Here is a 16108-nt window from a genome sequence, read left to right as displayed (position 1 = left end):
CAATAATGCTGTGAGGAAGTGAGTGGTGTGGACCATTTTGCTTCTTTGCAGATGTTGTTGTACATAGGTATGTTCCCTAAAGAAGCTCCTATTTTTCGAATTGAGTGAGCCCTAGGGGGGACCTGGTAAAAGTATTTTTGCTTTAGCATAACAAGTTTGAATACATTTAACAGTCCACCTGAAATTGCAATCTTTGAAATTGGCCTCCCAGTGTGTGGAGGTGAAAAAGTTACAAATAATTGCTTAGTTTTACTAAATATTTTAGTTCTGTCGTTATAATACATTAAGACTATTTTGACATCCAAGAAAAAAGACCGGGAATTCTATAGGTTGGTTAATATGAAAGGGAGAGATTACTTTGGTGAGACATTTTGGATTTGTTCTGAGTACAAATTTGTCCCCAAGAAGTTGGATGAATATTTCTTCTAGAGTTAATGCTTGGATCTTACTGATACATCTTAGTAAAGTGATGGCTATTAGGAATCCTACTTTCTAAGACAAGTATTGTAGTTGTCATTAATGTAGTGGCTCAAATGAAGGGCCCATGAGCCTTGTTAGCACAATGTTAAAATTCCACGTTTGGGCTGGTGGGAGTTTGGCAGGAATTATTCTTTCAAGTCCTTCCATGAAAGCTTTAATGACTGGTATTTTGAATAAAGACAAATGTCTATTTTGTAGATATGCTGCAATAGCAGCAAGGAGTAGACGTATTGAAATATATGTTAACACTGATGTTTCAAGATGCATGAGATAACAGACAATTGTTTGTACACTTGCCTGGAAAGGCTTAACCTTTTGCTTATGACAATAGAACACACATCTTTTACATTTAGCCAAGTAACATTTTCTAGTTGCAGGTTTATGCGCTTTGTTAAGAATATCCATACACTACTGTGGAAGGTTTAGATATCCAAATTCTATGACTTAAGAAGCCATACAAGTAGGCCTGGAGAGTGAGCTCCGCAGAGAGCAGAAAACCTGCTCCGTGTAGTGCAGCAGAGTTTTTTCCCTGCTCGCGTTCAGCAACGGAAAGTTGGCGAGCGCGAGTTGCAATTCGGGTAGATTTTCTTCTCGAGCGGCAGGAATATCAGCGTGAATGGCAGTTCGCACTGCACTCCCCCACTTGCAGAACTCCACAGAGTTTTTTTGTCACTTTGCGGAGTTCCGCATAGTGAAAGTACGCAAACTACGCTCAGGCCTGCATACAAGAATCATCTCCTTGGGATTGGGATGTCTGATTTTGCCATGATTGGGAGTGAGAAGGTCCGGGTTGAGGGGACGTTTTTCATGAGGAACTTGTGAGAGTTGGAGTAGGAGGGTTGTGAACCATGGTTGCCAATCCTATGTCAGGGCAATGAGAATTAGGGTGAGAAATGTTTGCCTGAACTTTCTGACTACAAATGGAAGTAGTGGGAGAGGGAGAAAGCATAGGCAAATATCCCTGACCAGTTCATGCATAGGGCATTGCCCTTTGATAAAGGGTGTGGGAACCTGGAGGCGAAGCTTTGGCAATTTGCATTTTATTGTGTTGCAAATAGGTCTATTTGTGGAAACCCCTATTTCTGGAAGTATAGTTGTAGTATTTGGGGGTGGAGTTCCCACTTACGTACTTGGTGCTGCGTCCTGATGAGGAGGTCTGTAACTTGATTGTTTGTCCCTGGTATATATTTTGCTAGGAAACAAATGCTGAGATGTATTATTAAGCGCCAGAGCAGAAAGTTTGCAACCCACTGTTTTTGCAGATAATACATAGTTGTCATGTTCTCCGTCCGGACCAGTACAACTTTGTTGCTCAGGTGAGTTAGGAACGCTTTCAATGCTAGGTGAACAGACTGAAGCTCTAGGTAATTGATGTTGAGACCTTGATGTTTGGGATCCCATACCCCATGAATTGTTCGATCTTGCAGATGGGGTTCTCATTCTGTTAGGGAAGAATTCGCTGCAAAAATGGCTTGGAGAACTGGATCTAGAAACGGCCACCCCTTGGAAAGGTCTTGTGAGTTCCACAACTACAAGGAGAGATGTGTGCAGCTGTCTACCAACACTAGATTTTTCATTTGACCCTGTGACTTATTCCATTGTTGTGAAAGGCACTCTTGCAGTGGTCTCATGTTAAGCCATGCATGTGGGACTATTGCAATGCAGGATGCCATCATGCCTTAAAGGCACACTAACATCCTGACCGTGAGTTGATTCCCTGTTTGAAACTATTGGATTAGTATTAGAATGTTTTAAATTCTGACAGTATTTGGGTATGCTTACCCTAATTGAGTGTTTAAAATTGCTCCTAAGTATGGTTGTATTTGCAATGGCGCAGTGATGACCCAGAATGGATGTACTTTGAACTGATAGTGTTGTCCTAGAAAGAAAAAACATAGATATTTGCGATGGGCAGGATGAATTGGTATATGGAAGTAAGCATCTTTGAGGTCTAATGTTGACATGAAGTCGCCTTTCTATAACAGGGGTATTACTTCCTGCAGGGTAACCATGTGAAAGTGTTCCGAAAGAATGAAATGATTTAGAAGTCTGAGATCTAAAATGGGTCTTAGTGACCTGTCTTTTTTGGGAAGAAGAAAGTATAGTGTATATTGATATTGTACTGGTTCTATGGCTCCTTTGAGTAAGAGAGCTGTTATTTCCTGCTTGAGCAGAGTTTGGCGTTGCTTGGGCAGATTATGTTTTTGGGTGAAATATTTGGAGGGGTTGTGACAAGCTCTAGACAGTAGCCATGTTGGATAATGTCCAACACCTATTGATCTGTTGTAATGATTTTCCATTCTGTAAACATTGTTGTAGACGTTCCCCGACAGGTGTTAGATGATCAGGAAGAATAATGGAGGAAGTGCTGGCGGTAATTGTATGATTTCCCATTCTGCAACCTCTGAAACTATATATATATATTTTTTAATTTAATTTTATTGATTTTCTTATAACAAACAAAAATGAGACTCAGTATGACAGGTTGACATGATACATTCCACATAAGCTCCAGTAGAGCAAAGCATACAATGCTTGACCTTTACAGCTTGAAGATCAGCTAGTTACCTTGACCTAGACTAAGACTATCCCCTGGGGGTACCCCCATAACCCCTGTGTGCCGGCCTGTTAAGTCACCGTGTGGTATCAGCGTCAAGGTGGGGGTTACATGTCTGCAGCAGCAGAGTGACTGTCAGGTGTGGTGAGTGGCGGGTTTGTCGTGTCTTGTGTTCCTTCTTCCACCTCAGTCCCGCCACTGGTCAAAGTGAGCAGATAAGTTTTGTACATCTCCCAAAAAAAGTTTGGTCTGCTACGGGGAGGGGGTATTAAGTCACTAAAAAGTTCCGTCTGCGTGCTACTATACGTCATGTCTTGCATCCATTGCTGTATTGTGGGAATCGCTCCACGCATCCAGTCAATCGCTACTCTGCGTTTAGCTATCAGCAGGCCCATATCCACTAGTCTATGGACCCCTTTGGGTATCGCCTTACAATATCCTATCAAGGCCAAAGCAGGGTCCGGAGTCAATGCCAACTTCGTAATTTGACCAAGCTCCTTAAAAACTAAACCCAAAAAGCAGAGATTACGGGGCAGGACCAAGCCACGTGCAAGAAATCTGCTGATGGGGCTGCGCATCGGTCACACTCTGGGTCTTCCCGCAAACCATACCTGTGGAGTCTCTCTGGGGTGTAATATACCCTATTGAGGTATTTAAAGTGTATCAACCTATGTCTCCCATTTAGCGAGATACGCCGGGTGCTGTTGCAACAGTAGGACCACAAATTGTCCGCTATGTCAGTATTCAAGTCTCGTTGCCATGCCAATCGGGCCTTGGTGTAATAGTTTTCTCTGTAGGACATGGATAACTTATAAATTATAGACACTGTCCGTTGCGGGAATTTCACCTTTATGATATGTGTTAAGGCTAACAGTTCTGGGGGTTCGAGGTAGTCATCTCCCAGCATGTTTCGCAGCGCATGTCGAGTTCTGTGATATTGGAATAGCGTTAGCATAGTGGGTTTCGGTTCAATAGTGTTAAAGCCCTCCCAGGCCCCGGACACCCCTTCATCAAAGAGCTCACCCACCGTCTGTATGCCCAGTGTGCTGAGCGCTTGCGTGACCCCTTTTTCTCTACAGGGAGGGAGCCATAAGCACCAATCAAGTGGGGTGGATGGTGAGTACAGAGTCGAGCCCGCTTGCAGGTGAAGTAGGTGGTGCCAGGCATGCATCGTTGCATTAATCGAGTCAATGATCCCGGTCCTACGATCTGCAGCCTGAAACAGCAGTACAGGGAGTGGGAGTGGTAATGCCACTTCAGCTTCTATACGAAGTTGCGGGATATCTGGGGAGCCATGCATCCAATGGTAGGCATGTGCGCCCTGCGCAGCCCTGTATTATAAATCGAAATCTGGTGCTCCCAGCCCGCCCATATGGTAAGGTAAGACCAGAATTTGCCATTTAACCCGCGGTTGTTTACCTGCCCAAGCTAGTTTTACCATCAAGGTGGTCAGACGATTGAAGAAGGCGCGAGGAAGGACCATGGGAATGTTGATGAATAAAAACAACAGACGAGGTAATACCACAATTTTCATGATTGAAATTCTTCCAAGTAGAGACAGGGGGAGCCGTATCCACTTCTCTACATCGTCTTCTAGCTTGCTGAAGGTTGCTCCGTAATTTTCCCTGAACACCGTCTCGGAATCCGAGTGGACTTTTATACCCAGATACCGCACCGCTTCTGTGGACCATTGCAATGGATATTCGGAGTCTAGTCGGGGCGTGCTCGGCGTGAGTGGGAAAACAATGGATTTCGGCCAGTTGACTTGGAGGCCTGACAGGGGCCCGAATCGCACCACCTCCCGGAGGACCGGGGAAAGGTTGGAGTCCGGTTTCCTCACATATAGGAGTGTGTCATCAGCATAGGTAGAGACAATATGATGGTAGTGCGGGAAACAAAGGCCCCGATGCTGGTGATATTCCCTTAGCGCGCACGCTAGGGGATCCGCCACTATCGCGTAAAGCAGTGGAGATAAGGGACAGCCTTGTCGTGTGCCCTGCAAGATGCGTATGGGACCGGTCACTATGTTGCCTATTTTAACCCTGCCAGTGGGCCTATTATAGAGAACGCCCATTAATTGCAGGAAAACTGGGCTTACGCCCATCCTTGTCAGGACGTGCATCATGAAGGGTCATTCGACAGAGTTGAAGGCCTTCTCTATGTCTAGGAAGACCGCGACTGCTGGTGTATCCGACCTGGTGTGCTGAAGTGCTCCGAATACTGTCCGTAGGTTATAAGTCACATTTCTACCCGGAACAAAGCCTGCCTGTTCCGGTGCTACTAGGATTGGGACTAGAGGAACCAAACGGTTAGCCAGTATTTTTGCGAATATCTTCGTATCCATGCTGAGCAACGATAGCGGGCGGTAAGAGGCGCAGTTCTCCGGGGGTTTACCAGGTTTCAGGAGAGCCACTATAATTGCTTCCATCATGGAGGGAGGCATAGTTCCCGCAGCGCACATATCGTCGAATAGCGCGGCCAACTGTGGGAGTAGTAGATCTAGAAAGGCCCTATAGAAGGAAACTGTGAGGCCATCTCACCCTGGGGCACTCCCCGCCCGCATACTGGACAGAGCCAGAAGTATCTCATCCTTTTCAATTGGCCTCATGAGGAACTCCCGGTGCGTGTTTGTGAGCCTTGGGAGCTTTATGTGTGTTAAATAATCTACAATCTCTTCTTCCAAGACGTTCCCGCGGAAAGGGTAAAGATCCGCATAATATTGGCGGAACCTCTCTGCCACGTCAGTGACTTCTGTTAGGATCTTGCCCTCCGCCAACCTAACTTCCGCCACAGACTTGTTGTCCCTGCGTTTCCTGAGTAGTTGGGCCAACACTGACCCAGGTCGTTCACTCTCACCAAACGCCCACGCCGTGGCGTATTTACCCAGATGTTTAATTTCGTCGTCCGCTGCCTCGTGATATGACACAAGCAGGTCCGAGAGTTCCCTCCTGTCTACATCACCCGGATCCAATAGTTGTCGCTGTTCTAGAGTCTGTTAGGCGTTTCCAGATAGCTCTAAGGACTCCGAGTGTTTTGATATTGTAACCCCACTAATGTAGACTTTAAAAGTCTCCCAAACTACTTGATAGTCTTCAACGGAGCCTACATTCTTTTCAAAGAACGTTTCAATAGCCTCAGCCAGTTCTTCTTTGAATACAGCATCTAGTAAGGAGTAGGGAGGAAACCGCCATGTAATGGAGGAATAAGCCTGCGCGGGGTGTCCACCACCAGTAGGATCGGCGAGTGGTCTGATAACATACGGGATAAAACCTGGCACAGGCAGACCTCGTCGCAGAGTATCCGAGCTGCAAGGCAGTAATCAATGCGGGTGTGCAGGTTGTGATATGCTGAATAGTGCATATAGCCTTCGCTGTTTGGATATTTCAGGGGCAAAATGTCACTTAGATCAAACCTGACCATCGCACTCTCTACAGCCCGAGCAGCAGCTGAGGTAGGTCTCTCCGGCCCCCCCGATCTATCCAGTCTTGGGTCCCTAACCAGGTTAAAATCCCCCCCCCAAAGTTGTGCCCCCTCCCCAGCACGACACACCCTGTCTGCCTGTGTAGCGAAGAATTTCGGGTTATCAAAGTTAGGACCGTAAATATTAACTATGAGCAGGTCCATGCCCTTCCCCCCACATCTCGAGATCGTACATCTACCCTCTGTGTCCGTGGCCACTGGGTAAAGGGAGAGGGTCGACTGCGGGTTGACCCAAGTAAGCACCCCCCGTGCGTGTGTGGTAAACCCGGCATCGTGAATATTGCCAAGCAAACCTTTGCAGCGCAGCATAGGGGAGTTAGGTGGAAGGTGTGTTTCTTGCAGTAGGGCAACATCAATCTTGTGTCTCATCAGGTAAGAGAGGACTTTGCGTACTTTTCTGTAATCATTCAACCCCCTAACGTTCCACGTGAGTGCTCTGAGGGTGTCTACTTTTGCCTTTTGATCGTGCTCGGTCACATGTATTCGGGGATTAGTCACTGTACCATGAAGTAACTACGTGTGGTGCAACTATAAAATGGAGCAGGTGAGAATACCAAAAATCGTAAAGATTATATCGTCTGAGTCTCATAAACCATCTTCCTCCCAACCACATCAGGTTCCCTCCCCCCACCCACGCCAGGCTGTCCCCAACCATGCCCAGGCGGCTAGCTACCAGCCCACCCCCAAAGTGCATCAAAAAAGAACTGGAAACTCAAACAATGTAATGAAAATACAGTGGAAATCACTCCCCCCTCCCTAACCCCCCCCCCCCTGAAAAACAATACCCCAAGTGTGTGTTCCACATGTGGGCAGAGGTAGCTCACAGTTCCGTTATACAGCGAGTGAGCTGCTAAAGGTCAATCAGTCCCCTGGCCCGCACACCACGAGCAACTCAGAAGCGTTTGTAAAAAAAAAAAGGAGAGCCCCAGATCTCCAGGACAACTATTCTGCAAATTATAATAAAGATTGCTAAGTAGGTCGATTGACTTTAGCTGACTCCGCCCCCCACCCAAATTCCCACATACGAAACACAGCCTGTGCGGGAAGTACACTGTAGTACAAAGAGAAACATTGCAATGAGTCTGACTTAAGTGTCATTACAAAGAGGCCTAACAAAATTAGCATTTTGTGAATAAAGCTTATCTGCGCAGGAGGAGGGTCCACTAGATCAGTCCATATCACTCAGTTGTCCAACATCCACTCCCTCACTGGAAAGCCTCTCCGGACTGCGCTGTTTCTCCTTAGACCAGTCCTTCAGGGCTCTCTGCAGGGACTTTGGGTCTGTGAAGATCCTCGACTGACCTTGATGGTTCACACGGAGTCCAGTTGGGTATAACATGGCATAGTCGATACCCTGGTCCCTGAGCTGCTTCTTCAAGGGAGCAAACTGTCTACGGGCTTCCTGGACACGCAGCGTGAAATCTGGGAACAGCGAGATAGTAGATCCTTCGTATTGTAGTGGGGTGCTTGATCCTGGCAACTTTCAGTGCCGCGTCTCGGTCTCGGTAGTTAAGCAGTTTAGCTATGATTGGCCTCGGGGCTGCGCCTGGCGGAGGGCGTGGGCCCAGGGACCGGTGTACTCTCTCAACTACGAAAAGTTGTAAAAAGGTGTCGCTACCAAGTAGAGTGACCAACAGATTTTCCACAAAGTGCTCCATATTGCCAGTCGGGGTAGTTTCTGGCAAACCCGTGATCCGCAGGTTGCAGCGCCGAGACTACGCCTCCAGGTCCTCTGTCTTATCTTGAAGGATCTGCATGACTCTCCCTACTTGCTTATGTTCAGCGTCTAGTGTAGTCTGAGCTTCCTCCACCTCTTTGACCCGACGCTCTGTCATGTCCAGCCTCTCGGCGTGCTCGTCGAGCCTTTCCGACATCCTGTCCATGCGATAGGAAAGGGGGTCCATTTTAGAGCCCAGTTTGGATAGGCTGCTGTGCAAACCCTTTTCCATAGCTGCAAGCAGGGAGCGTATATCACAGTCAGCAGTCCCCTGGGCAGGGTCCTGTACTCCGTCACTAACATCTGTTGTGGCGTCTCGTCCCCATGGCTTCCGCTGGTCGAATGAGATTTTCGGCTGCGCCTTATCTACCTTGCCCATTGCTGTTGTAAGGATAGTGGCGTGTCTGGCACTCCAGCAATGGTCAACCGTACCAGACCCAGCAGGGGCAGAGGAGTGCTGGCTTTCAGCTGTGGTGCGCAGGGTTTCGCTCAGGGCAACGGCGCTCAGTTCAAACGTACTCGTACCCAAGGAGCAGGGGTCTGTGCAGGCGACAAGTGGGCTGAGGCAGTCGTAACCACACGATTTGTTGCGATGTAGGTTCCAGGGAAAAAGCGCGTGCATCACTATCTTGAATAAAGCACTCCTCACAAGGATTCGCTGTGTGGGGGGGGGGGATGGGGACCCCCCGTAGGCAATGGCACTAGGTCTCACCGCATTCGCTGGTCGTTAGTTAGGATTTCTCTATGCCTGAAGTTCATTGGTAAACAAGGCGCCACCGCCAATGCAACGCAGCCTCCCTACCGGAAAGCTGCATGCTCCACAGCCCGAGTCCACCGATATATCCTGCCACAAGGAAATTTTAGTATACTCCTCAAGTGAAGGCGTATAGGTGCTCCGTAAGTGGGCGGCACGCCAGGGGAATAGATTGTAATTCGATGGCCTCCACACAGTCACCACACGAGTCAGCCGGGTGAGCCTACGGGGGCACCAGCAAGATGGCGGCCCGCGCCTTCACCCCCGCTCCGGACTCAGAAGCGCCGGGCCCAAGACAGCAGGATAACGCGCCACATCAGGCAGCAAATAGTTGCAGCAGCGCCGTATCTCCGCTCACCAGGTCAGATGATAAGGACAGTCCGCCCTTGGGGGTCGCAGTGTCCTGGCTCCGGCACACAGCGGGCGCGAGCCGCCGATCGTGACGCAGGATCAATAGGTCCCCGCAGGCTGACTTCTGTCCTCCATTGGTTGTTACTTGCCAGAGTGTAGCTCCGAGGGGCGAAGACGACACGGGGCACCACCGTAGCTGGCGACCCGCGGCTCTCACATTCGGGAGGCAGCAGTGCAGATCCGCAAGGCAATGGCGTACACAGGACCGCTTTCGCCCAGTACCCGAATCTGGGGATCTCGTCAGCGTCCAGGCCCTTGTAAGCCGAGGACGCTAATTACTTCGTCCGGGCAGCTGGAGGGGTCGTAGTCAGCACATTCAGCACCGGAGCTCTTGTGTAGCTTAGGACCGCTGCAGAAGGACACGTTGTACGCTTCTAATGACGGATAGGTGCTGAATTTGTCGGTGGTTGTGCAGAGCGTCTCGTTTAGGCGCCCATCTTAGATGCGCGCTAGCTCCGCCCCCCCACCTCTGAAACTATTTCCCCTATAACTGCCTTTGTAAAAGGTTTAGGAGGATGTTATTTGTCGTTCATTTTTATACTGGGTAACTGAGGTATCTGTTGATGCAGCTGTTGCGCCTTTTTTAAAATTGGGGCGATGAAAGGACCCACAAAATGAGGGTGTTTGAAGGGCACCCATAGATTTTGCGATATCGGTGTCCATTTTCATTTTTTGGAGTGCTGCATCTAGTTGTGGTGCAAAAAGGTGTTCCTTATCGAAAGTTAAATGAAGGACAGCCTGTTGAACCTCAGTTTTGAATCCAGAAACAAGGAGCCACACATGTCTGCACAAGAGGATACTAGTGTTAATTCCTCTTGCTACTGTATTGGTAGATTCCAGAGCACATTTGATGGAATTATTTTTAATTGGTTTTCCCTCATTAACTAGTTCATACTCCCTCTTTCTATGTTTCAATGGGAGATGTTGGAGGAGCCCCTCCATTTCATCCCAGTGTGCTCTGTCATAATTTGCTAATAAGGCCTGACTGTTGGCTATACACAATTGATTAGCTCATTGTATGGCTAATGTTTACTAGATGCATCAATTAACTTTGATTCTTTGTCTGTGGGAGGTACATCCCCTGTAGTCTATGACTTTGTCCTTTTTCTTGCATTAGCAACCACTAATGAGTCAGGTGTGAATTGACCTTTGATGTATGTGGGGTCAGTTTGTGCCGCCTTATATTATTTGTCTAATCTTGGAGTTACAATTCTTGCCCTTACAGGATCTTTAAAAAACATCATCAGCGTGGAGTAGAACTCCCTTAAGCATGGGTAAATATTGTGAACCCTTTGTGTAGATGTGAGGGTCTCAAAAAGGAAGCCGTCTTCTATTAGGTATTTAAGTAAAGGCATGTGGTGGTATGCTGCAGCTCTAGCAATTATATCTTGATAAGCTGCAGCATCATCTGGTGGGGATGGACATGCTGGGCAGAGGTCAAGAACTGTGTCCCTTTGTGGGTATATATCATATGCATCCCAAGGGTCTGTAGGTTGTGTAACATCTCCCATATCATCCTAGTCATTCCTATTGGGTGAATGTGTCTTTGGTGTAATGTGGCCCTCCTCCGACTGTTGTGGTGACTGAGATGGAGGGTGAGAAATGGTGATGGTGGAGTGGGAGAAGTATGGAAAGGCATATGTAGAGGGCTTGTGGCAATGTCCTACTTTCTCTTCTTTGGAGGCATAACAGGATCAGAAATGGCTTCTTTTTGATTGTGGCGTTGCTGATTGTAGGACAATCTTTTTTGTCCCAGGCTGAATTTGTAATGTTTTTTGTTTCAGATTGAGCCATTCTTGCATTGTCTTGAGAATGGGCTCAGGTGTTTTTTTCAGTCTGAAAGTATAACATTTCCGTGCCGATGCCTATTTAGATTTCGGTGCCGGAGTGGTCGAAGTCGAAGAGCTGTGGGCTTTGGCCTTGGAACCCAATGGTATGGTTCGGTGTGAGGCTCAGATGAAGCTTTTAATGTGGAGGGCCCTGCTGTAGGCCGATGTTTCGGTGCTAAGCCCGAGTGTGGGGCCTCCGAATCGATAGAGCGGTGCACGCCATGGCTTTTTTGCAGTGCTGGACCGTGAGTATTTTTTTCGATCAGAGACGATTTTTGGGGTTTTGGATTGGAGGTGATTGTACTCACAGTCCGATTGATCTTCGGAAGACTGCCTGTGAACTGGATCTTGTTCGGCGTCCGACTGAGAATCAAAGTCTCTTATGGAAATAGACTCTACCACCGCTGCCGAGGACTCTTCTTCTGACTGACCGAAGATATCTGGAGTGTAGTCGCTGCGCTGTATTTGTAGACGCCATGCACATCGGTCCCGAAGTGTCTTTTTAGGCCGAAATGACCTGCAGGCCTCACAGTTATCTTCTTGATGGTCAGCGACAGGCATAAGTTACAGACCGAGTGTTGATCGGTATGGGGGTATTTTGAGTGGCAGTTCAGACAAAAGCGGAACATAGTGCGATCATCAGCAGCTCATTTTCGGGTAGAGCTGAATGATAGGAAAGAGGCCCAGTCGGGCGTGGCCCGAAAGCCGCTAAGTTGAATCGAGAAATTCGATGCAAGGGATTGTTTCTGAGGTCAAGATGGAAGAAAAGCTACCAGATCAAGACAATACCGTCAGTTAGATGACTAGCAGTGAACCGTGGGGACCTCGAGACGATCGCGAGCCAGAGCATGAGAGAGTACATCCAAATCCATCAGCAGAAAAAAGCAATCTAACAAAATAATCCATGCCCATGCGCAGTATCATAGAGAGGAGGAGCTGGACATTCGTGTGACTTGAAAACTTTCTTCAAGCAAAAACAACTTGCAATCATCCGTGCCCAACACTAGATGTCGGACTTATGCACAGCATGTGAATCTACAGCCACACATGCCTCGAACATACCATTTCATTCAACATAAGGGTCAACAGAGAATATTTACGTAACTAAATAGTCCCAGAGGCTTACAATATCAATATGGTGTTAGAGCTGCTATTATTATTATTTTTAACAGTTGCTTTTAGCAATACTTTCTTCCAAAATACTAGGAGTGTTACCATGCTTACTGTAAATATTACTCATACCAATAATATTAGTACTGTTAATGCCAAGACTAGTTGTAATCTAAGAGTCAATTCTTAGCCCTATGCAAAAACGGGTGTGATAATAAAGCATCTGAAATCTGGATACAGTGTTGTTTGGTATTTTCAGTGTAAGCTATTAGCACACCATTATGATTCGTGCACCTCAAAACGGGGATTACTGCACTACTTGTACGTGTTTTCACAACTTCCAAGGTTCGCCCACTGAATCAATGCCTGCTTTAATCTAGTAAAATCCTTGCGGACAAACCGCTTGGTTTGCATAGCTGCCACAAAACTCCCACGTTTGCCCTCTATGGGGTAGAATGAGGCCCTTTAGACAATAACCATCATTCAAAGTTCTAATGCTAGATGTAATGCAGCAAGTTCTATTAAAAAAATAAGTACAACTACTAAATCTACTAACATGACATCTAATCTTACTACAGGTATCTCTAATGGTAAGAGTAGAGCTTATATTACTACTAATGTTACAACAGCTAATACAAGTGATGACAAAATCAAGTGCTGCTTAGTCTACTTCCTATTGGCATGAGTCCATAGCTTCTTTCCTATTTGCCTTTCAGCAGCGGATCCGTGCTTTTCGTGATTACTGCTATTGCTGCTTGCCTGCTACAGCTGTGCAGGTTCCTCATTCAATGATTTTGCATTTATATTTTATTTTCCTCAGTTTCCTTTTTTTCCTCAGGCAGGGTCAACATCTTTGACATTTAACCCTGTGATGATCTGCCTGGGCTTCTACTGCACCCGTTAAGGCCAATGTTTCTTCACAGCACAATCTCACCTTGTTAAAATGAGTATGGCTTACTATGGAGCGGTTTGTGAGGTGAAGCACAACGTGAATTGCAGAAGTAGAGGTTGCTATTTTGTAGCTGGACTGCCATGAAAATGTATGTATGTATAGGTATTTATATAGTGCACATCTAGCTGTGAAGTAATAGAGTCCTATACATTACATAAGTGGTTGGGAGATGATCGTGTACATCAAGAGAAGGGCTGGACTGGGAACCCAAAGCAGCCCGGGCAATATTATCGGACCAACCCCTGAAGAACTGCCTGGCTCCCGGAGGTTGGAAATGCTTGCATGCTGCTTATGTTACTGGGGCTGATGTTGCAGCACCACTGCAAAACCGGCCTCCAGTAACAAAACCGGCCCCCACCACTGCAAACCCGACCCCCGCCCTTCCAGCCCCCGGGGAAACGCCTGATGCCCACTACGGGCAGTCCGGCCCTGATTAACTGAGCAATACACAAATACATTTAACATGCATTTAGGCACAGAGAGATTAAATGATTTGTCCAGAATCACATGAAGTTGGATCTAACAGTGAGGCCAGGATTCAAAACCTGGGTACCCAGTTTCCAAAGATGTGTCTTGAGACGCCAGGCCACATTTCCCACAATGGGCTTCTGTTTTCATTCATCATGCTTTAATAATCCATTAGTCCCAAATTCTTTCCTGTTGGGGTCCACATCTAAACACTTGGACCTACAGATATGAAGGAATCTCTGGAGCTGAACAGAAACGCAATCAATCATGTTAATGTTCTGGTATTCAAAAATATTGGAAGTAAGTAGCAATACTGGGGTCATTAGAATCTCCCGAATAAAAGCAAAAAAACTACTCGGTAAATGATGAGAAGGCTGGACCAGGTTAGTGTCCTGCCACTTAGGAGAGTGTGGTTAAGAGATTGACGTTTCCTTTGTGTATTATGTGTAACAATGCAATTATTTACCCTTGTACCCCAAAATCTAAGTCACCAAGGTAATGTTGCTTCCTTGAAATCCTAGTTCTGAATCGTAGGATTCTGCTGACGGTCAGCAGTACCTGTAGTTGCTGGCCAGGGTAAAGACTTAGCACAGATTGTGTAAAGGCTTAGCACAGACCGAGTAAAAGCTTAGCACAGACTGGGTAAAGGCTTTGCATAGCCTGGCTAACAGCTTAGCCTCAAATACAAGCAATCATGTTGTGTACATTGGAAAGAAATCAGGTAACTGAGGACAAGCACTCATTTCTTACCTTCTATGAGGAACTATCCAAACAAAAGTGGGTACAACTTCCAGACAAAAAAGAAGAAACATAAATAAAGTAGCTTACAATAAGACAGTAACGGCAGCAGCTAAAGAAAACTTGAAGGAGGTGCATGACAGCTTTTCTTCAATACAGAGAAGTGACTATACTTCTCCTACCTCTCGTCTCACTCCGTTGTCCCCCTCACCGATCTACATGTTGTAAAGCGCTCGGATACCCTTGGGTCTGGCTAGCGCTACATAAAACTCTTAAATAACAATATAATAATAAAATAATAAATAATAATAAGACTGAGAGTCCAGCAAATTTCATGTAAAGAGAGAGAAGTATCTTTCTAATGAGAGATGGGTCACGGGGCTTCACTTGATGGCAAATACGATGAACGGAACATGGAGAACTGATCCAATGATGGTAATCCTACTTCTTTCCTCCCCTCAAAGGAGTGAGTATTAGTTAGGAAGTGCGTTGTGAAAATGTTTTATTACAACACATGCCAATGACCAGTCTCCACTTCCAGAAGCAAGCAGTGGTTTTGTTTTTCACATGGCTCGGTCCACAACACAAATGATGAAGGCTTGCGAGTCATCACTCAACTCAAACTCCCTCGAATACAAAAAAATCCTCTGCAGACTCCAGTGCATCTTCATGTGAGCGTGTAGAAAATCTGTCCATTAAAAACTTCTAAAGGTAGTTGTAATTCGGAGGTCTTCCAGCAATATTCTTGTATGGCTGCATACCACCAAGAAAACATTTTAGAAAACGCTAAGCCCTGGACCACCGCATTAAATGGTACGCACTTTTAAGATTCTGCTCTCACTCAACACATTTTCCAAACATCTTTGATGCTATAACAGCGAGGGAAAACACGATTAGGTACCAAGGAGCGACATTTATGTTAACACCTCCAGATAATGCTGCATTTCATTACTTTTGACATTCTAAGCACGGCAAAGTCGACAAACCCAGAAGAAAACTACCCTCATTACAACAAATCTCACCTTGCAGCTCTCCGCTCTTGCTGTACAGCTCTCGCCTCTGCTCGCGTAAATAGGCGCTCAAGCTAATGGCATGGGAGGATGACTCAAATCTGAAACAAAAACAACATATTAAGGCTCAGAGCTGCCAATGCTGGAGGTTTCATTTCCTGTTCATGGGAGAGAAGCAATGAGATCCAATTAACCAGCAAGAGAAGCTAGAACGATGTTAAAAAGTAAGCAACCTCACTAAAAAGGCTGGATAATATGGGCAACCTACAGAGAGTACAGAACATTTACTGGGTAGGGATGGCTACGGGATCAAACCAGCCAGACCAAGCAGCAAATCAGCAGTTATCATGAAAAGGTTAACGGATTCCAGACTACAAGGAAAAGAAATATATAACAATTAGCATAGCAAGCTAGTCTCCCTTACCTTGGAACACCACTCTACTCTCAAACGTAAGGGTGCCTTGCCGTTTAGACTCATTCTTAACTGTTACTAAAGTCTGCCTTGAGTAGGAATGAGCAGGACGACACCCCAACCCAGCCACGAAAGAACATCACCTGCTGAGAAAATGTGACACCTGCTAGGCTTAGCTAAATATTGCCTT

The 16108-nt window shown here is 46.4% G+C and overlaps 1 protein-coding gene across 1 annotated transcript in view; it reads right to left on the bottom strand.

The window, feature by feature from the left end:
* The window catches only part of EXOC4 (exocyst complex component 4), a 1933985-nt gene that overhangs the window by 1274412 nt on the left and 643465 nt on the right, over positions 1-16108 (bottom strand). Inside the window, exon 9 of the mRNA XM_085653593.1 lies at positions 15519-15607. Coding sequence (XP_085509719.1) covers positions 15519-15607 — 89 coding nt within the window. The remainder of the gene's footprint in view (positions 1-15518; positions 15608-16108) is intronic.

This window comes from Triturus cristatus, chromosome 4_1 (assembly GCF_964204655.1).
Source record: "Triturus cristatus chromosome 4_1, aTriCri1.1, whole genome shotgun sequence".
Taxonomy (NCBI): domain Eukaryota; kingdom Metazoa; phylum Chordata; class Amphibia; order Caudata; family Salamandridae; genus Triturus; species Triturus cristatus.
The sequence above is the reverse complement of the archived record's forward strand: the minus strand, read 5'-3'. Positions and strand labels throughout refer to the sequence as shown.